Source organism: Haemaphysalis longicornis, unplaced genomic scaffold, assembly GCF_048455015.1.
Source record: "Haemaphysalis longicornis isolate Haplotype H1 unplaced genomic scaffold, Haemaphysalis longicornis Haplotype H1 scaffold_4, whole genome shotgun sequence".
In the NCBI taxonomy this organism is placed as follows: domain Eukaryota; kingdom Metazoa; phylum Arthropoda; class Arachnida; order Ixodida; family Ixodidae; genus Haemaphysalis; species Haemaphysalis longicornis.
Genome location: NW_027526361.1, coordinates 68836474 through 68859133, shown reverse-complemented (window position 1 = coordinate 68859133; position 22660 = coordinate 68836474). Strand labels below are relative to the sequence as shown.

The 22660-nt window shown below is 48.1% G+C and overlaps 1 protein-coding gene and 1 long non-coding RNA gene across 10 annotated transcripts in view; one reads left to right on the top strand and one right to left on the bottom strand.

The window, feature by feature from the left end:
- LOC144178881 (uncharacterized) overlaps window positions 1–22660 on the bottom strand; it is a 559382-nt gene that overhangs the window by 285823 nt on the left and 250899 nt on the right. The gene's annotated exons all lie outside the window — the stretch shown is intronic.
- Window positions 1–22660, top strand: part of Lab (labial) — a 145306-nt gene that overhangs the window by 88493 nt on the left and 34153 nt on the right. For all 6 annotated transcript variants that reach the window (XM_077707015.1, XM_077707017.1, XM_077707019.1 and 3 more), the window contains one exon: window positions 2492–3149. In XM_077707015.1, coding sequence (XP_077563141.1) covers window positions 2492–3149 — 658 coding nt within the window. The remainder of the gene's footprint in view (window positions 1–2491; window positions 3150–22660) is intronic.

The window sequence follows — 22660 nt, the reverse complement described above, 5'->3', positions numbered from 1 at the left end:
ACGGACAAAGGCTTGCTCGTTCGCGAAGACCGTCCGCGGGCGACAGACGCATGAACGGGCTTCTTCGATTCGCGCAGCCACGTATACGTATAATCGGCATTGGCAAACGTGGACGCCGTATTAAGCTCTCGTTTTTCGCTAATTCATTCCGATTTTTTTTTTACTCGCAGACAAAGAACACCTGCGACAATGTAGACATCTCGTTTCTCTCAGAATGACCGACGCCTTGGTAATAGATGCTCCATTGTCTGCTGAGTTTTAATAGGAGTGTCTTGTGACGCTTCGTAGATCGTTTACTGAAAGGCACTAATGTACCTATTCTTTCTTTAATTTTTTTTTTTTTTTGCGCGGAGTATCACAGAATGATTGCACCAAAGGATTGTTATCGAAACTTGCATGCTTGGTCAATTAAGCTTGAATGTCGCACATTAGCAAGATAGCGTGGGTTGTCTTTTAGGGCGCCATAAACGCATTTTTAATTAATTAAATGGCTGCCTTGGGCAACATGATAGCGTGGGTTGTCGTTTAGGGCGCCATAAACGCATTTTTAATTAAATAAATGGCTGCCTTGTGCAACATAATGCTGGTGCAACAAAACATCGCATACACGATCGGCTAATTTGCAATGAAAAGAAAAAGAAAAGAAGGGAACAATCGGTTGTACGTATGTAGTGATAGTAGTTTCAAACTGACACAAAACTGCTCCTTTTTGATTGTTGTTTTTAGCTACATTTAAGTTGATTACGGCAAAAGGTTGTCCTGCATGCGAATGAATCCCAATGTAACTAATCAAAAAGGCTGCTTAATAATCACGTTACAGTAATTAGGACAAGCCGTTGGCATATTAAGCTCACATCATTTTACAGATAAAAGTTTTCAACTTTTCAAACTTCGCAGACATTTAACGCCGGTCCCAGATAAGTCAGCCCACCCTTAAAATTTCCTCTCAATGAAAAGGTGCTGTACTGCTTAAAAGTGAGCCTGAAACAGGAGTAGGTTGAAACACATGCTGAAGCTAGTCGCTTTAACGCAGCTAGATGCAATGCAGTTTTTCAATTCTTTTTTTTTTTTGAGGGGGGGGGGGGGGGGGCGCATTATTGTGCAAGCCTCACAAAACGGAAAGGTTTCTGTGGGATTCCTTCCCGAATAGAGACACACCATGCAAGGTCCAGAATAAACATCTGTCCTTACAGATCTATAGAAATCTAGATATTTGTTTCAGTATCAACATTTGTCTTACTATTTTTCCAAACATCTATTTTTAAACCTTCCTTTTCTTTCATTGCCCAAATATGTAGCTTTAATGTTCCCCAGTAGCGAGGAAAATTGCAACAGAGCAGAGCTCCGAGCTGCACCAGCATCTTCACACAACCAGATTTTACTTTATAGGGGGGGATCGCCCACAATAAGGTGGACGTTTCGAGGTCAGTCGAATAGTGCTCACACTCCTTATATGCAGTAGGCTGAGCAGGTGGATATAGACGTGTACTGCAAGGTAACTTGCATTAGGGATGCATTAGTGCTTTGCGTTAGTGACACAGTGGCCAGTGGGGGACGGCGGAGTGATATGTTTTGTTTCCTTACACGCAGCGTTTGTTTTCTTATCGTGACCTTAAAAGCTATTGCCGATTCGCCGGCATCCTATGAACGGCCTTCAAGAGTGAATCACCGATTGTTGTTCCTGTCCGCATCAGCTAAGCGTCTATGGACGGTCGGATGTTAGGAGGCCCGTTAGTTCTTTCGGGACCGGTGATGGATCGCGGCCGAGACACAAAGCGTTCGAGCATCCCAGCCGAGCCTCGGAGCGTAGGAAACGACGCGAAGACCCTCGATGCGATAGCGAGATTAAGCTCGGCGATTAGAGCGTTTACCTGCTCGCGGACCTCACGGTAACGCGCCCTACCGCGTACGGGACAGGCGCACGGGACGCCTCCCAAATGGCGCCGGGTTCCGCGGTAGATGGCGCCAGCCGGGCAGAGGCGTCGCCGGCGGAGGCGGCGTCACGGGCCGCTCGTCGGCGGGGCCCCGGCGGCGTCCGCCCTCCGCCCCTCCTCGATTGATCCGGCGGCCGTCGGCGCGGCGCGGTCGCCAGTCGGCTATAAAGAAATGTCCGGGCAAGAGCGCTCAGCGCGTGACTCGGCCCGCACCCTCCGCTAGAGCCGCACGGGGGGCCATGTGTCCACAGGTAGTCGCCGCGGTTGCCATGGAGACGCGCCGTGTTTTCAAAGCCGTGCAGCCCCCCGCGCGGCGGTCGCGCCCCGAGCAGCAGTGAGTGAGCAGCGCAGTCTCCCGCGCCACTGTGGAGCCACGCGGGGGCCCCGGGCCCCGCTCGCAGCACGAGTCGCATGGAGACGACGGTGTCACGTGACGGTCCGCGGCACGCCCGCTAGCGCGCGCGACTTTCTCGTCCACGATGAACTCCAATGTGGTGTACGCGAGCATGTGTCACAACGGCGACGGCGCCTCGGCGCCCTACGCTTCTTCGGCGCAGCACTACGACCTGGCGGCGCAGGTGTACTTCCCGGCGGCGCCGGCCGAGAGCGCGTACGGGCCCATCTCGTTCGGGGACCCGCGCACGCCCCCGCTGCACGGGGACGCGCTCGCACACCACCAGATCATCAACGACAACAACGGGCTGAGCTACACCAACCTGGACCAGCAGGCCGCCGCCGCCGCCGCTGCCGCCGCCGCCGCCGCCTCGGCGGGCTACCTGCACGGGGGCTCGCGCGGCGGCTACGGCTCGCCCGGGGGCGCCAGCCCGCGCCCGGCGCCCACCACGGCCACCACGGGCTTCCCGTACCGGGGCGCGGGCCTCGAGTACGCGCACATGGAGCCCGTCGCCGGCGTGCACCACGCCGCCACGCCCGGCGACCACATGGCCGAGCGGGGCATGCACGCCTCGCCCGGCTACCCCTCCGCTTACCTCGACTCGCTGGCGCTGCAGAGGCGTAACGGCTACGGCGGCTACGACGGCTACGATGCGGTGCGTGACAGCTGCCAGCACAACGGCGCGGCCGCCGCGGCTGCGGCCGCGGCCGCGTACCAGGCCTCGACGCACGCGCTGTCTCGAACCGGTCTGTCGCCGCCCAAGCCCGCGCCAGTGCCCACCTACAAATGGATGCAAGTGAAGCGGAACGTGCCCAAGCCGCGTAAGTGAGCCACGTCCTCGCGCACTCCGCGTTGCGCTCGCTGTGAGGCCGCCGGGGCCCCGGGCCGCGGCTTTAAGTACGCCACTTATCGCATCGGGCAATCGCATCGCGCGTGATTGACACTGACGGTCGTCTCCGCCGTGTGGGAAGAGACCGCAGATGGGTACGCAAGCCTGTAGCCGCGCGTATTGTTGTCGGCGGCCATCTGCGGCCGAGGGTGTCAGACAAGTCGACGTCGTCTCCCTCGCCGCAACCGATATCGAGAGCCCGTCGCATACGTACAAAGACCGTTCCCCCCGCGATACTACCCCTTCTTTATATGCCACGCTTATCCAGAACACGATCAGATGGGTCCGGGGAATCGCTCACATCCTTTTGTGGTATCGGTGTGCGTGTTATAGACGGCCTTTATTGTGCGTATCTGCTCCGCTTGTGGCTTCTGACAATGTTCGGAGTTCTATAACGACCGCGAGGCTCTATTTCATGCGTGCTGTCCGGCATTTCTAGCGCCTGCAAATCTTTGCGGTGCGCGGTGCTGACAGATGTGAAAGTAAAAGGATGCAGGGACATTTGAGAAAAGAGCACAGTACGGATGCTAGATAAATGCGCCTAACGGAGCCAGTACTAAGTACTAAATATTCCCCGTCGTGTGTTCGTCAGCCCCTTTTTGAACCGGTATGTGTAATTGTGATTTTAGGTAATTTAGGTAACTGTAAGGGGTGTGACGCTTTCCGGCGTTTTGGTTACGCCCGTGCAAATCTGTATAGGCTATTATCCTAGAAGTCGTGTAATTCCTGCGCTGTTTAATTTTTTGCAGCCGGCAAAATGGACCCATTTTATTAAACTGCCAGTCAGCCATCGCGAGACATAAACGTACGCTAAATTCTGCAATTTCCGTGGATATTCACTTATGAGCTAAAAAAAATGTGAAGCTATAGATATCTATGCGCCAGCAGGCTGTTGTTCAGCGCCAATGCCAGCCCAATGAACCTCTGAATTGTACCCGAAGCTTAACTGAACTCGAAAGAAAGCTTTTGGAGATGGCATGCTCGGATCACGGTTAAGAATATTGTTTTTCTTGATGTAGGCATGCAATGATTAATGAGCAAATAAATATCATGAACAAAACCTTCTAAATGCTCTGGTTAAGAGTCGAACCACAGGTCTGATCGCGCGAAGCTAAGCTATACAGGGTAGGAAGTTCGCACGCTTGTAGTTGTACGAATAACCTCTGGGCACGGGTTATATCAAAGAGCACAATGCGGACATCACTGTGCGTGTGCTATGGCTGGAAACAAGTTTTCTTGCAGCCCTGCTGGCAATCGAAGCGAAAATTTGATGTTTTTTTTTTTTAAACCTTACCAAGTCATCCACAGGCTATGCTTGCTTACGTCTGAAAATACTTCGCAGAATAATGCAAAGAATACCAACTTACTTCAATTCAATTCATTGATTGTGGGGTTTAACGCGCCGACGCAACGCAGGCGATGATGCGCGCCGTAGTGGAGGGCTCCGGATTAATTTTGACCACCTGGGGATCTTTATCGTGCGCCGAAATCTCTTCAATTCAATTCAAGTGATTTGTTTACATCATAACGATGTGGCAGGCCCGACTAAAAATAAGAACTACTTTACTTGAGGATAGCCGGCCGGGCCACTTATACAAAGCATACAGCACTGCCAAACAGTACTGCAATTCAAAACCGAAAAATTCCGAAGAACTTCCATCGTTCCAAAGGAGAATTAGTTCCAAAGTTTCGAAGGAAAAAAATTCCAGCGAAGAATTGGCGGAAACAAAGCGTTGCGGCTGACACGAACAAGCATAATGCTTCCCCAACACTGCTGCATTCCGACAAAGCAAAAATATATCCACATTTAAATATTGTAACAAAATGACCAATCTCCTGGAGAAAACGATTACTGACGCAAGTACACACTCCGTGCCAGGATTCGCAGCTACGCATTCCTGCGAAACAGGGATTCCCTCCGAGTCATCAATCACACGAGCTTCCAAAGCCAGTCACGTGCTATTATTGCCAAATTGAGTGATTCATTGGTTTCGAACCCTTTTCGGTAGTCCCACAAGTTGTCCATCAATGAGCGAGCACTGTATTCCTGCCTCTGCAAACGACTTGTATTCGGCGCTGTTGTCACATTGAATAGGCCTTCATGGAAAAGTAAACACACAGCGTTTCGTCTAAATAGAGGTATTAATTTGCGAGCGCTTGGATAAGCTCGTCATTTTAATTAACCGCTCAGTGGCAGGCAAGAACAGCGGGTCATTAAGAGAGGACGTTGCTCCCCGGCTGCTCACAAAGGGAAATTTGGTAGCCTTGCTCAATCATGGCTATTACAAGGCGCTTAGCTTTAGTGACTCGCAGCAGCTTCTAGTATCTGCGCTTTCACTCACTTATCACTTTCACGTTTTTTTTATGTTGTATCCCATGATGGATTAATCTTTCATCTCTTTTTTTCTTGGCAGGGGGGGGGGGGGGGATTAATTGGGCAGTGTTATTCAAGCATACTCCCTGGCTTTGTTTTTAAAAGAAGCAGAAAGAAGGGACAGTTGGCTGTCCCGCACTGCTTAGGAGTTTGGAGGTGAAAAATAGGAAGAAATATATATATTTTAAGTACTGCTTATTGACGCACCATACATTACGTTGAGATTAACGTTGTAGTAAAACAGACAAGGAGGTGTGCACTTACGTACATCTCGCGAAATACAAGTGAGGTTATTAATTTCACGCAGGCTGCCTAAGCTTTAATGCAAATTAAATTTTCAGAAAGAAAAAAATAATAAAACCAGAAACGCGCTTAAGCTTAGCAACGTGAAAAGCTTAGCAGCGCTTCGTGTCCTCTTACTATCGTCCTTTGTCTCGTCGTTTGAGCTGTGGTTCAACATCACGGTTAAGCGCTGTCTTTTTATGCATGTTTTAGCTATGATGATTGCATATCTTCCGAAGATTTGTTCAACAACGGCGTTCAAGGATCCCGAACATATGCGACAGATATTTCTGTGGTGCCTTGCATAATTTTTAACCACTGACAGATTGATTATGGGGTTTAACGCGCCTAAACTACAGAGGTTATGAGGCGCGCCGTATACTGGAGGGCTCCGGATTAATTTTGGCCACCTGGGCATCTTTAACGTGCGTCAAAATCTAGAACACATGGGCGTTTTCGCTTTTCGCCTCCATCAGAAAAGCGGCCATTATGAATCGACTTTACTCGACTTGGTTTTGTCTGAGCGTGTCCATACTTGAGGCTTTTTTTCAATGCACTGCGTTCACCGCGTGTTCGTTCCGTCCGTTGCAGTATTTAAAGCGAGTTCTAGTTCAAGTGTATCTCCACAGGAGCGCTCGAGCAAGCTGGCCTATAGTTAAATTCGACGTCATCGACATTTAGGAGGCAGTTGGGAAGCTCACGTGAGCTTATGAACTGTTGCTGATAACTCGGCGTATAAAGCGCGAAAAACGGCAAAGATTACAACGCACAAACCCTAAGCTTAGGCCGATATTTGGCAGCGTCGATCTGGGGTAGTCTGCGAGGCGCTTGACGCGTTTGAGAGAACCGGTGATGTTAAATTACAGGAGAAAACTGGGTCGGGTGAAACCAGACGTGCTATAGTGGGTGCTGCGTCGAGCAAAGTAGTCTAGTTGAGCTTTATTCAGCAGCAGATATGCAACAAAAGGAGTACGGGGGTGCGAAAAATACCTAACTTTGAGTCTATTCTCTGTTCCAATTTATTTTGACGCGGCTTTTATCCTGTTCATCATAGGTAGTATATATAGTAAACAACTTCGGTGGGTTAAGTTTCGAAATAGGTAGTTTATTGCACGCGAGATTACACGAAATGTGCCAGGGGGGTTACACAGAAAGTAATACAGCGCCACATGTATAATACGTGCCGTCCCAGGCTTTTTAACCTCCCTGTTTATAGTAAACAGCTGGTTTATATATAAAGCTTAAACGCATGCAGGCTCGGATATACATTTACCCGTATTTTATCCACACCATCGGTAACACGTTTCCGGAAAGAGTCAAATTATTTAACAAATACTTGCTGGCAGCGGCGTGGCCCGGGGGGGGGGGGGGGGGGTAAAATATCTTTGGCGCCGCCATTGCTTGTTAGTGTACGCTAACCCACATAAATGTATGCAGGAATAAAGCATGAAAATAGGGTTGTGCGCACAACCGTCTTCGTGTCCCATATCAGATGAGAGATGCTGTATCTGTAATACACGTTTCTCCTGATACCGTAAAACGTCAGAGAGGAGAACCCTATTCATGCATGTATTGTTGTCGCTGCCACATGCATTCACTATACTCGGCCGTTTGCTATACGAAAAACGAAATCGGCAGAACGAACACAATATAAGCTGAAAGCAGAAAGTGTTGACGTGGGGACAAACATCCTGGCAAAGGGGCGGGAATTTAACATAGGAGCTGTGTTCGCAACTGGTTTAGAGTTAAGTCCTTGCGAAGGCCGGTCGTACGAGACGCCGAGAAATAAAAGTGATAGTTGTTAAAAAAAAAAGGAGCGAATTATAAAGCGAAACGCAGAGAGAGAGAGAGAGAGAGAGAGAGAGAGAGAGAGAGAGAGAGAGAGACAGAGAGAGAAGGAGGGAGGGGTGGGTAAGGCATGCACAGTCACTGTCTCGCAGACTGCGGTTGGTCTATTGTTTTCGTCCCCGACTTTCTCTGCACATTGAACGTAATGGCCCTTCCTCTACGGCATGCTTTCCGTTCTGTTCCCCTGCGTCCCTGCTCTGTGTCGCTCTGACTTTCCCAACGTGAAAACATTTTTTTTTCGTATTATTTTAAATCGCTGTCTAATAATAGGTCACTCTGAAGAAAAAAAACTGACTATTTTTCCCCCGTATGTACTGCCTTTGGACGTCACATTTTCTATAAATGGAGCTCTCGTATTCAGTTGTGCGTTCAATTTCGTTAATTAGCGAACAAATTAGAATTCCACCGCTATGCCACAGGCTTAATACTTTGTCGGTTTCGAGAAGTGCCCGATATAACGCAATAATTCCCGTGTCCCGGCGACTTCGTTGTGTCGAGATACAACGGTATACAGTGCGCTGTTCCTACGTTGACTGCACGCGCAACCTGATAACACCAAAAGATGCTCCTCTGTGAGCGTGGTAAATTTTCCTATACAAAAAGAAACAACAGAAAGGACCCAATGTTCGACATTATATAGCCTTGGGTAGCGCATGCACGTTGCTTTCACAGTAAACCATTCCCCGATGAGCTAAATATTGGTAATGTTTCTGAAGCGACTCATGTAACTGTAATAGCTCCGTACAAGCATGTACCTGGGTATACGTTCCTTCGATTTACAACGGCTCCATCTTGTGGCTTGATCCGGAGTTCATAGTTTTCTCCAAAATAAATAACTCGATTTATTCGAAGTGAATTAATGGTTTGACTCAAGTAAATCACGAACGCACTCCATTCAGGAGCGTGTATAGTGGTATTGGGCTCGCAGTAATACAGGCCTGTAACAAACGAACATCTTCAAGGCGCTGCCTTTGGGACGAAGCTCACCCTTGGGTCATGCATGCATGTTTTTTGGGCATGTGTACATTTTGGGCATTTTCAGCGAGGGCGATATTTCCCTTGAAGGTGTCGCCGTGTGTGTAGGGTAAGCACGTACGCAGTTATCGTGTTCATTCCAGTCACCCTCGTAATCTCTGCTAAAAAAAGAACGCTTGTTATTATATGTCCACTAAACTTCTTGTCTTCAACTGTAAACACATCACATCTTTACACTCGCTTCCACCTTATTTTTTACATTAAGCTCTATGTTAGAGGGTCAACTTCATTTCTCTATTTCATAGCAACTCAAATAAGTGGCTAAAATAGGTGGCCTCCTTCCATTTCCACGTTTTTCGCCTCATGACGTCGAGAAGCTCCGTAAATATTGTCATTACTAGGTTACAACATATTAAGGTAACAACATGTCCTCGTCAAGCCAGCGCCAGTGCTGCCTTTTTGACCACACTACTTGCAAAGTGACATAAAAATGCCTAAATGAAAAATTTGAATTATACGATAAAGCGCTTGGTTCGTGTACTGTAGCGTGTATGCTCTCAGACACCCCATCTTATGTTCGCGATCTCTACCGTTTATCCAATCATGCACGCATTGTGTGCGAATTACCGAAAAAATAGTACACAGAAATCGGCAGTTACTATAACGCGCTGTTTGATGCTTCGTCACCATCATTAGCCGTTGGGTGTGCAATTTATGACGAAAGCGTTCTGCAAAGGGTAATAAAAGCTTCTGTGCTGCGACAGCTGGGTCCTTTCTTTGCCCTGTCAAATTCATTACGGTATTATGCGCCTGTATGCACTTTTCTCTTTTCCCAAGTGTATTAGGGTTATATATGTAGTCCACAATCAGCCTATCGTATGCCATAAGGATTTGGAGTGGTGCGTTGGTCGGTACTTTTTGAGTCATTGTCGTCATGCTGTACGCTTTGCTGCAAAGCCGATTTTCTTGCGAAAGTTCTGCTGTCAACATAAATCATCTAGGTATATACTATATCTTGAAACAACAACAACAAAAAACGAAGTGCAGTTGACCGCTACGACAAGCCTAATTTTGGCTAAGTTTCATTCACCTGTAATAATTAGTGATACCACAATGGAGTTATCGTTCGGGTATTCCCCCCTACTGTCAATATGTGAGCTCCTGCAAGAAGAGTATGCATGGTTATGGAACAGAAAGGTGCTCAGTGGAACCATCACGGAACAAATAATATGAACGTTTGGCTACTTAGACTACTGCATACATATTGGCAGTGTTACTTCAGCCGGTATCATGGATAACAATCACGGAGAGTTCTAATACTAATGACATGAGGCAGGCGCTTAATCTTAAGCCATCCCGATAGCATCATCAGGTCCGCAGGAAAGCTACCGTGAAACGCGCAGCGCCGTGTTTGTCTGCTAGCATAAAAGTGCAGCACGTCCAAGTTTGATTAAGATGCATGACTCAGAAATATGCTAAATCGCAAATTATAAACGATAGTGTTTTGTTTCTCGTACTCTTCTCGTCTCGCATTTGTTTTGACAGCGTCGTGGTCAATTCACTCGTAAATAAAGCATTGTCGAGTTGCAATTCAGTAGTAGTTCAGTTTACTTGCTATATAAACATCGCTGTACAGAAATTTTAGTAGAAATAATTGTAAAGAAAGTCGCGAGTCCGTTACATTTTCTAGTAGAGAACACTGTCAGAAAAAAAGATGCAATCTCTGCAGAAAAGCATTGCACTCAGACAGGACGGGCAGTATACCAACGTAAATGCAGATATGTTTATTCCTTAAGTTTCCCGCCGAAAAGGCGCGAGAATGACTCACCCAAATACAGTGCGGACGACTGGGCGAAAATCTTGACGGACGAACTTCTAATCGTCATCAAAATGATAACGATGGCAGGGCCGATTCTCCTCTGACAAGGACGAACGAGTCATTATAAAATGATGAGGTGAAAGTCTACTTAGAATAGTTCAGTGATCCTTTGTCTGTCCGAGTGTAAGAAAGAAATGATTGACGGGGACGCTGCACAAGAGCGCTAAACAGTTTGCGCCAACATACTTTTTCAGGTTCATGATGCATTCCACAGCGTCACACTATGACGAATTACCCCGATAACAGCGACCGGTCACCGAATATAAAGCATACTCAAGCATTGATGGGATTGAATTTCACTTTGTATAAATTAGGCGCAGCTTATTATGAATTAGGTGTTCTACCTTTATCGCACTAAATTTCTGACTTTTTGAGTTGGATATTAGATACTTCAGCATTTCCCCCCTGCGACAGTGCGTTTAAAATTCGTAAAGTTCGTCTCGTTCTCTTTTAATAAACAAGCATAACATGTGAAACATAACACAATGCCCTATCAGCCGCAGCTATACAGACGTTGGCTGTGCAGGTTATATGCAAAGAAAAAGGTAGTATTAATTCCAAAAAACGGCTCCACATTCGCAGCTAACACCAGAACAAAGACATCATATCCAGTTAATGCGTATCAAAATATCGATGAAACTTAGGGCCCTATTACAATTCCAAGAACTCTTCGGAGCTTAAAAAAAGCAGTCTGCAACCAGAGATGTACAGCTTGATCCAGGTTTTTGGTGCCATTTTTTTTTTATGTTAACCGAATGCATGCAGTTTGAGGCGATCAACTACATTGTGGCTGCTTTCTGATGGAGGCGAAAAGCAAAAACGCCCGTGTGTTCGAGATTTCGGCGCACGTTAAAGATTCCCAGGTGGTCAAAATTAATCCGGAGCCCTCCACTACGGCGCGCCTCATCGCCTGCGTTGCGTCGGCGCGTTAAACCCCCCAATTAATCAATCAATCAATACATTGTGACTGCGGCGGATTTGGTAAGCGTGAGCGTACCAGTTGCTCGCTGATGGGACAAAACACACGCAGCCAACATCAAAGCTTACCTTCGCAACGCACAGATTCGAAGTCAGCAACATCAACTGTCCTGTGTATTACGCTGTGTGGAAGCGTACAAAGCGTATAACGGCAGAGTCGTGCGAAGTTCAATCCAGCAAAACTGCAGAACCAGTTGACAAATAATATTGCGGGCACAGACGGTCAGTAAAATCAACAATCAATCTTCGAATTATCATCGGTTGGAAAGCCCAGAACATGAAAGTGGCGAAGCGATGCACTTAGACTGAAGCCATATGTATACACGAAACATGCTATAGAAGACATGGGCGCGACCAATGGGAACAAGTTAAGAACGGCAATAGTTCATGTACGTTATCCCTCCGCCAAAGCGACGGACGCGAATGTCAACGGGCGCGCGCGTTTGGAAAGGAGATTGCTATGAATGCGTGATATCGTCTGCCTTTTCTCGCCTAGTTCGTTTGTAGTCGCAGCAATAGTTTATAATAATATTAAGTCTGAAAAATCACGGAAACGGCTCGTTCCATGTTCAAAATGTTCCCAGTAACGCACTACTGCCGCCGCGCGGGGTAACATCCGCCTGCGGTGATGAGGCACAGCAACTTCCGTTGCCGTTCTTAAGTTGTACCCAATAGCATGTCTTTCGGGACAAACCTTCTACTCCCTTCCCCCAAGTTTTCTTTTCCCTCTTTTTTTTTTTTTTTAAATTAGCGCTACGAGGAAAATGCTTGGCCAACGTATCGAGTCTGCTTCTGCACAAGCGCCGTAGAAACCGTGCATCCGTTCAATGCGGATTCGCAGGTGTGCCGCGTTTCGAAGCCCGCAGCAGCTCGGCCGCGCTCGGCGTCAGCGACGCTTGTGCCACGTTCAACGACTGTACACGATTCATGAGTCGCCTTGGCAAACACTCGCGCGCGGACACATGTAGCTGTCATTGCGCCGTCACATTTCTGCGTGCGCGACGTGGACCCCGTCTGGCTGCGCTCGGCTCCGTTCGTTGCGGAGTGCGCGTAGTTGTGTGTGTAACGGCGGCGCAGGAGGCCTCGATCGTCGTTGCTCGGATCTGTCGCTGCGCCAGCGCGAATGGAAAGAAGAAACCGTTCTCCGGGAAGGACGGACGTGCGTCACATACGCTAGAAGTGTGCGTTCGCCGATACACGCGCGTATACCGCAGATATTTGAACAATTGGAAAGTGCATATGTGTTATGCGTGGTTTGACACGCTGCGGATTCTCCTCCCCAACGGCTGCCCCTTCTCTCGCGGACACGGTTCAGCGATTCTATGAGCGATCGACGAACCACATGCGCGGTGTATGCACACATGGACACGCGATACGTCGTTTGTAACTCGAGCGTCTCACATGCGAGCACATATGCGTCGAGTATTTATCGAGTCGCACTTCTTACACGTGGCGACGCCACGTGGCGCTGTAAATGTATTTACATTGTGAGGATTTTGGGAGACATATGGCCTTAGAATTATAAGTGTTTTCGCGGTGTTCCACCACCCGCGCGTTTCGCGAAGTAAACGTCGAGAACTGTGCTGATGATGCTGTGGAATCAGTGTGTTGCGTCAGTAGTATGTTCCGGCGTTTAATGTCGCCGAGGCAGGGGGAACGTAATTATCGTCTAATATTTATTTATTCGTTCCTAAAGAAAGGAGAAAGCAGAAATAGGATGAATCCGTGCGCATAAAAGAAAGAGCTCAATGATTTCGCGCGTATATGTAGATCTTCAAACGAGCGTGCTGGCTATGTTTACCTACATATACGTTGGTGGAATGCGTTGGTGGCGGCTACATATACGTTGGTGGTGGCAGTTAGCACAGGACCGGGATAATTGGAGATCTATGGGAGAGGCCTTTGCTCTACAGTGGGCGTAGATAGGCTGATGATGATGACGATGATGATGATGGTGGTGCTACACACAGGCGGTTTTATCCTTTCTCTCGCGTTTTATATAGCCACACAGTGTGTCTCGGCGCGTTTGTACGCACCTTGTTGCTGACTGCACTATATTACGTCTGCTAAAACATACGTCTGCTCCGCTCTGCCCGATCTAAATACCTGATCTAAATCGGTAGTTCTAATACAAATCACCTGATCATACGCTGGAAAACAGTAGGGATAGGGTGGGAGCGCATACGGTCAAGTAAATTCGCGATTTTAGGTATCAACTATATTATCGAGTACTTTGGAAAGATCCAGTAAATTTTGCTCACGAAATTCACTATAAACACAACCTCAACAACACCTAATACAAATGAAGTGGTTGGCGTATGAATAAAACACTTAAGTAGGGAAGGCGGGAGGGGGGTTCGTAAGTATGTTTTAAGGCGAATACAAATTCATGTTTGTAACTGCAAACAACAACCCCTATACACCCAACGACTTTTTTAAGCGATCTCAAGTGTTGTGTGCACAATACGGAAATAAAGCGCAAACCTTTTCTTTTTAATAATTCCGGGTTTTGTATTCATTGCTGGCGATAAAAGAAACGGACTTTTTCGCGCCGAAGGATAGAAAAGTGTGGGGCATCGAACGAAGAAAGGTTTCCTATTTGTATGCACGCATGGTTCATCGCAATATCAGGCGCCTCGCACTCGCAGCGTTCCCAAATTTATCAGCCGAGCAGAGTCCAATCGATGAAGCTATCGGCCGGCCAAGCCAGCGTGTTCGTAATGGGTGTGTATATATATATATATATATATATATATATATATATATATATATATATATATATATATATATATATATATATATATATACGCATGCTGTAGGAAGTTGAGAGAAAGGGCGATAACCCAGTCGCGTTTTGTCATGCATCAATCGATTGGCGCCATGCAGGGAGCTTTCGATTTTAATACTCCGAACATTTATTCGACGCTCGCAAGAGAAGCAAAACAGGTATCGATCTCAGTTGTGATGTCTCCGGCTGCGGCAGTTGAACTGCATATAGGAAGCCCGGCTTGTCAATATTTTATTGCTTCCGTCACTGCGATCAGTTCCCGGCAGACAAAGCCCGTGACAAAGTGCTCCTTTCCTTCTCCTGGTTTTGTCTTTCCCGTCACAATTTCTTTTCTTTGGTCCTTTTATAGTTTTTTTTTCTCCCTCGCGGAGCGTAAGAGCCAGGACAGGCTGGCCGCTAGCGTTGCTGATAATAAAGACATTTTTAGAGAACGTCGAGGAACATGGACGCGTGACTTTGAAAGAGGCGGGTTAATTGCGATGGACGTGTGTGCTGTATCGGGGTACGAAGTGCAAAGCTTGTTTTCTAATTTTTGTGGTTGCGAGGAACTTCCGCTTAGAATTTGTCTCCTTTGTCTGGGTGGGTATATATATATATATATATATATATATATATGTGTGTGTGTGTGTGTGTCGAATAACACTCCTTATTCCCAATGAATTTCTAACCCGGCCCCCGGCCGAACCACCACGCCGAAATAACATTTGTTGTTCAACAATTGCAGCAACATCTGGATAAATTTCGAAAGCAGTGTGTATTTGTTCTGTCCGGCTGAAGAAATGCGCCGGTTCCTAGTTTGCAAATTTACCATTTTATTGAGTTTCTAACGCGTGGCCAAACGCCTACACTAGTCTGTCTGCATCGGAGTTTATACGAGACACCACCTCTGTTGCACACAATAAAAAAGGCTGACCTGTTGATAACATTGCCATCCAAAGCAACATCTAACGATCGTAAAATACGGATTAAGCGCCGCTTACAACAACATTTATTGGGTTAAAAATCTCGCTCCGAATACCCGCAATTTGACAAGCGTTTGGGTGCGCGTGTTTCACGAAACACGTGCGAATGATGTTACATGCCGAGACAATTGAACAAGATAACTTTTCCCGCGTGGCAAAGTTCCGCCGAGTCGAAATGCCTCAAACACGCTGTAGCTTATTTACAGGGGCCGAGCAGGCGACACCTCGACACGCACACGAACGCCATTGTGTGGTGTGCCTGACGAGGATAAATGTGTGATTTTTTCTCGCATATTACGACGCTTTGGCGTAAATATTCTATAAGCATAGTAGGAAAACGTGGTTTTGTATAAAAATTGTCAGAGATTGAAGCCATGTGTGTTTTTTGTAGCTCCGCAGGGCGAACTTTTACGCATGTCAAACTCAGTCAATTACCTTGCACGAAAGAATAAAAGAATACACAAGGAGGGAGGTGTGCATCCAGTACATTGAGTTACAGAAACTGAGCCGATGGTTCAAAAAGTGCGGTCAGTCGTCCTTGATATTTTTCACCAATCGCAATTGGCGAGCAAATCTGCGCTTCGATGAGACAGATGTATAACGAAGATCTGAGCATCGATGAGACAGATGGTTGCGGTCGATGCACACCTCCATGACACTGCCACCGGATAGCTTTTTGTGCCCGTTTTCGTGGGTGTTCAAGCGTTCGCGCCACAGTGGTACCCGCGTTTTCAGTTCGCTCTCTGAACAGATTACCGTCTTCAATCGACATCGATCACCGCTGTCGTCTCGCTGATAGATGTGCCACACAGGGAGGGTTGCATCATACCGTCGTTCACTCAACTCAGTCGGAAATACTTCACTTTTAGAGGCGCTTACATCGTCGGGATGTTTATACGCGGAACGCCCCGCATCAGGAAATTGGGTAAAAGATATACCGAAATCACGTACTTTCAGAATTTCGCGTGCGCATGATTTCTTTAGGTGCAAGGGAATATACTTCAGCGTACACTTGATCCCTGAATAAAACCCAAAATTTTCTTCTCTCGCTTCCGTACCCCCAATCCCACTCCGCCGCACTTCACTGATTTGCTGCGTCGACGAGGGTATAGACACAAACCTTCCCTGATAGACACAAAACGCCGTACATGCTTGCAAACTAGGCTCCCACTTTGGAAGCAAACGGCAAACGTGTACACTTCTCTTAATTCGCGTCTAGTGTACATCGGGACAACTATAAAATATGGCTTAACTTGGGCTAGTTGGTACTGTTGTTTAATTGTAAAATATATTAGCATCAGTGGCTTCTCCACCAGTCGCCTCTTGTTGCCCCCCGCCGAGGCCGGCACAGACAGCTCCCCGCCCCAGATGAAATTCCTGGCTGCTTCATTGCAGCACGTAGCGGCTGCAGCACTCGCGCCCGCAAATCCTCATTGAGAACGTGACCCAATCAAGCGACCGACCGTCGAGGCATTTCCGTGCCGCTGAATTCTCGTTTCTGGATGACGTCTAGGTGAGGGGGGGGCTCTTGTTTTGAGTTTCGTAACGAACAGCGCCAGGGTTGCCGACGACCGCGGTCCCTTTCTTCCGCCAAGTCGGCGGAGGGAGAGGAGGCGAGTGAGTGCGTGCATGCTCGGACGACGGCTTCCCCGAGTTCGCTGGCCCGGGGAGCCGTCGAATCGACCGGCCCAGCTGCGGCCCGGACACAAGACTGCGTGGATCCCGACGTCTCCCTCCTGGTCGTCGACGACGAGGGGGTCACGCGCTTCGAAGCTGCTGCCGGAGAGACCGCGTCGGGACCACACCCACGACGACTGTGGCAGCGCTCAGGCCGCCGGAATCAGTGGCACGAACCCAATTAGTGCGAGTCCCCGTAAACGTCAGTCTCGGGCCGACTGGTTGGTGCACTTCTCAGGGAAAACTGGTTCCCCCCGCGCGCCCCTTCCGTCGGCCGCTTCAGGAAGAAGGCGAAAGAACTGTGCGCAACGCAAGAGCGCGCAAGTGCCGGCCTATCTGCTGCAGTCCGCGCGCGTTGGAGTCTCCTTTTGTTGCCCGCGCGCGGCGCTTGAACCGAGCCGACCATCTTCAGCGGCACACGAACGCGCTGCTTTCTTCATTCGCCGGCGAGCCGCCCTCTCCTCCTTGACACCCTAAATGTGCTTTGTTCTCCCATTGCGTGGGCAGCGTGCGGGGCCGCGACCCGTGATGTTATGCGGCAGCTGGCGAGCGCCTCCAAAACAGTTTTTTCGAGCGCGGGCGCCATTTCAATGCTCTCATTGTGGCCACAACGGGATTGGCCGGCGTTTCGAAATTTCCTGGTAGGATGTCGGGGACGTTAGAAAGGAAACGCGTTTTCTCGCCTCCTTGTTCGATTGCGGGGGCACGCGTCATTCCGACGCTCTTTTTTTTTTTTTTTTCCTTTTCGTCGCCTACCTTCTTCACTGTGGTTGATTCTTTCCTGGCGGGTCTTTCTCAGCACCACTGCGAGCGGCTGGAGCAGCCTACACCTGTCGCCAAGAGCCAGGGTCCTTCTTTATTCGCTTGAGACGCAAGGCCGTCCGCCGCGATCGCCGCGCGAGAAAGCTCGTCCGGCAATCCGCCTGCTCGGACCAAATAATCTCGCTCGGGGATATTGAGGACCTAATTCGGCTCGGCGGCGAGAGAAATACGAGCGCCGACCTTGGGCGACGGCACGTGAACGTCGAACGCGGCGGCGACCACCGCCGCGGCTGCTGCACGGCTGTCCGTCAGAAAAGCGATCCCCGCGCGTCATGCCATTCGAGATTGACTCTGCCTTTGTGACGGCCACTTCTTCGGCTATCGTGGCCATTGACGCGCCATCAGCCCGAGGCAGTCCCCGCTGCTGTCAGGTTAGGCGATCAAACGCGCTCAACGGATGTTGCCATGGGGGCAGCTGCGCTTGTGTTTTTGCGGCTGGGCGTAGGAATGTGTTGTTGTCGAAGCCAGCGCTCTTTTGTTTCTCTTTTAAGCCGGTGCAAGGGGCATTGTAGTAAAAAAAGTCCGTATGCAGAACGTCGGGTCCTTTCACATTCTGCACGTTGAATTCGCTTATCTGTAAATCAAATTGCAATGACGTGAAGCTGGTATCTTTAAATATGATAGGGTTTAAAGTTTTCTACATTCTGAGATCATTTAGCAATGATTCTAAATGCAATAGACGTGCGGGCATTGCGAGTGAGTGAGTGAGTGAGTGAGTGAGTGAGTGAGTGAGTGAGTGAGTGAGTGAGTGAGTGAGTGAGTGAGTGAGTGAGTGAGTGAGTGAGTGAGTGAGTGAGTGAGTGAGTGAGTGAGTGAGCGAGTGAGCGAGTGAGTGAGTGAGTGAGTGAGTGAGTGAGTGAGTGAGTGAGTGAGTGAGTGAGTGAGTGAGTGAGTGGAATCTACACACAAATACAAATCAGTCCAAGGGGAAATGCTACAGGCCAAGTTGTAGTGGTTACGTAATTCTGTCGCATATAAAGGGTATTGGCGTGGAAAAACAAACTGTAGAGCGCAAGTGGCCTATGGCACGTGACATAAAAAAGCGGAGCGGATAGGCCAGTGTCTGGTGGCACAGGGTAATTATACTATAGGGAACCATGAAGGACACTGACTAACATGTCTCAGCACAACTGGAAGCCTAGGCTAACTTGAATGTCGTACAACGGCCATTCCTGGTTATAAGCTGGAGTAGCTTCCCGAATCGCAATAATGGGCACGCTTGAACCCGCATCCAAAATTAATTTTGAAGATTAATTCTTTTTGACGTATTCCAGAGAGCGGGAAAAAGTAGCGATTTGATGCTCAGGGATCGACTTCACTGCAGGAAGACACTTCTACAAGAGCGGGATTCCATCGCGTGGCCTCACAACCTATTGACCCTAAGAATCTACTGTTTAACTGACGGCGACGTCCATTTTCGCACCTCATGTTCAGTTCTTAACTCGCATATTTACCGTCCTAAGCTTAATGTATATGCATACAACCGCACGACAAAGACCTTTCCTGTAGACTTGTGCTGGAGACGATTGTAAGCGTGCTTATAGTTTTCCCACTGTACTGTACGTGCCGTCAACTATATCCTCCTAAGCGCGTCGAAATCCGTTCATATATGCAGCTTTGCAGCCTGTGGATTATCTCGGACGAGGTTCTTTGTGTGTACACGTTCTGGAGTTACAGTAGTACATGTTCTGGCAACAAGCACTCCACGGGTGGTTCAAGTCTCTGCCGCGGGCGGACTTTTCATTGGAGCACCTCTAATTAGGGCGCGCGTAGGTAAAACGGTGAGAAATTCGGGTGGCTCACAAAACTGCAACTGCCGTCAAGTAAAGAAGAAACTGACGCGGGCCGGACATCGCTTGAATTTGTTCTGAGCACGCTCGCTCATTTTTATCATCAGTGATGCAGTAAGAAAGACATCCAGCAATGCAACAAAAAAAAAAACAGAAAAACGATAAAAACGAACCAGAGTTTTAAAATATTTCCATCTCTTCCTACAGAAAGTTTATTATTATTACTATTATTAAGTTAGAATTTATTAGAGCAGCAGCCAGATCTGGCTATAATGCGCCAGCTACAGAGAATCGAGAGAAGCGCGAAAGCCAAAAGTGCGTCCAACGGTCCTTCTCTGAAAGTGCGTTCTATCGATCTTCAAGCCTTCAAGCACCCAAATCGCTAACGAAGTGCGAACCCATGCGACGATTTTACGCGCACTAAGTAAACGCATCTACGAACGTCTAAATGTACAACGATACGTGGTTTATAAGATAAGGGTATACCATTGCACTCCTTCTTGACCGATGCGTGTATTGTCTTATCTAGAACCTTTCCTCTTTCGCAATCTTCAAGTAAAGGCTTCGACACAATGGAAGACCGGTTTCACGCACGCGCCGTGTGTCCAGAGAAAGTTATCGGAGCTTTTTGGTCGACCAACCGGTCTATGGGGAAATTAGTTTTTTGACAGAACGACATCGGTCCCAGTAAGAGTGCTTTCGCTTTAAAAACTCCGAGGGCACCTAAGCGCTTCTTTTGGGTTGGGAAGCCCTAATGTCAAATTTAAGGCACGATTATTGTTTTGCTTCCACTTCGCGCTGTCGTATCCACCTTTACGCTTTCGATTGGCTTCGCTCTAATCGGCGTTAAGCCGCTGCTCGCTCTTGCCGCCGTCTAACGGGAGAGTAAACGACCATTCTGCTTTTTTGGCCACGTTCTTCCGCTCCCTCAGTTCCTCTGCGGTGCACTGACGTGGACGGCAACTTTTCGCCACTGCTGAGTCAAAGCTCGTGCTATGGACCGCCTTGTGCTATGGAATTATTTCGAGACACGCGAACTTGGAGCCGTTTCACGGCCTCCGATGGCGACGCCGACATCAGATTTTTCCTCTGAACGAGAGCCATTTACCCCTTTCGCATTAAAGAGCATTCCGGAGTAGAACGTCTTGTCTACTGGCCAGAAGCCGAGCAGAAAAACCGTTGCGTGACCATCGTTAATAGTCTGATAGGAATCAAGCCACGCTCAATAATTGCAGACACCAATGGTTCTGCGAAAGCGCTCAAGTGCGAGAGAAAGAAGCTGGCGTGGAGTACCGCGATAACAGTGCGCTGCACACTCTTAGGCAAAAAGGACTAAAATAGGGACTAAAATACAGCCGTTAGTCTTCGCGGGCGACCGTTCATCTTCAGAGGGAGTATCTGCGGCAGAGTACGTGACGTGTGCATAAATTCGGACTAACTGTTCGTCCCCGCCGATCTATAAGGAGTAACGGGAAGACGAAACGCATGCAGTTAGTCTCTTTGCTACGTCGTTAATCCCCTAATGGCGTCGTCGTTGCCCTTTCGCGCATATGTCTGCGAACAGTTTTATATTTCCAAAACACAAGGCATTGCAGTCACTGTGTGCTTTAGATGGTGCCACGGGAGAAAATATTGATGTTAGTTATAAGAAAATCGCCTAGGGTTGGTAGAGCGGCGGGTAATGGCAAGGAGCGGCGAAGCGCGATTGTAATACGCTTCTCGGCGAGGTTATGTTGATACGCTGTGTTGCATTCGATTCGTGCGAGATAATAACAGCCAATGAAAGCTTTCAAGCGCCTTAACAGTAACTCAAAAATTAGTGACAATAGCAAAAGTGGATTCCTGAGCGTAATGAATATGTATATGTTTAACAGACTAGAAAAAACGCATGTTGCTGATGACAACTGCAAAACAAAAATGCTCGCTACAGGTAAGCGTCTCGAAGTTATCTTTTACACTCGATACATAATTGCCTTGGGCACCAAAGCTATGACAATGCTGCAACTGCTGTAAAACCCGCTTGCATTTCGCAGTCGCAATCGTCTAGCGACGCGAATTTGAAGAATTCAGGCTGAGCAACACCAAATTCGCTTTCGCCGATGCAGGAAAATATGGCATGTTTCCTTATTCTGACACTCACACAGACGCCACCTTTCACATACGTTACATAGAGCACTTAACATATGTATCGAACACTAAGAAAGCACTTAGATTGCGCTAATTTGTGCGGAAACAAATGAGTCGTCCGATCGCCCAGCTACCTATCTCAACTAAGCGACGACGAGTTGATTGTTATTTACGAAAAAACTATGGTTGTGAGGCTCTACTTCGAATCGAACTGAGCAATAGTCCCTAAACCTAGCAAAGCGCTAAGCCCAAGGCGCAAAACGCGGTCACGTTCGCTTGCACAGATAGAAATTCGGGCACCAGTTGCAATAAATCTGTTGCGTTATGCACAGAACTACGCGCTGTACACTTGAATATTATCTGCCGGAGGAACCACCCGGCGGCGTGGTCTAGCGGATAGCGCGTCGGGTTCCTTGTGTATAATTCCTAGCGTCAGGGGTTCGATCCCTGCCGGTGCTGGCGTTTTTTTCTTTTTTCTGCACTCTACGCAGTTTGTCCTTGGGGAGTATCGGAATTTTGTTGTTTCTTCTGCGTTTTTTACTTTTGGTGCACCCAGAGGATATTTTCGGGAGGTGGTACTGGCAACAAAGTTTTTACGGGCCCGCTTCACGCTTGAATACTTATCAAACGTGACGCGCAAAAGACTGTATCATGACCTTGCGGATATTGTTTTGCCTGAGCCGATGTACAGATCCATGTACCGTGCAGGGCCTGGGCAGGACGTACTTAAACGAGTAAAGAGAATGGCAGTGCCGCCATGGGTTAAAACGTTCTTTTTTAAACTTCACGTGGGCGTCCTTCCAGTAAAAACCTGGCAAAAAGAGAAAGGTCTATACATTCCATGGGGGGTAGACTGTTACCCATGCAAAAAACCCGAGACGGTTGAACATGTTTTCTTGGAGTGTTGGGATGGGGTCTTCTTTTGGGATGTGCTTCAGCGC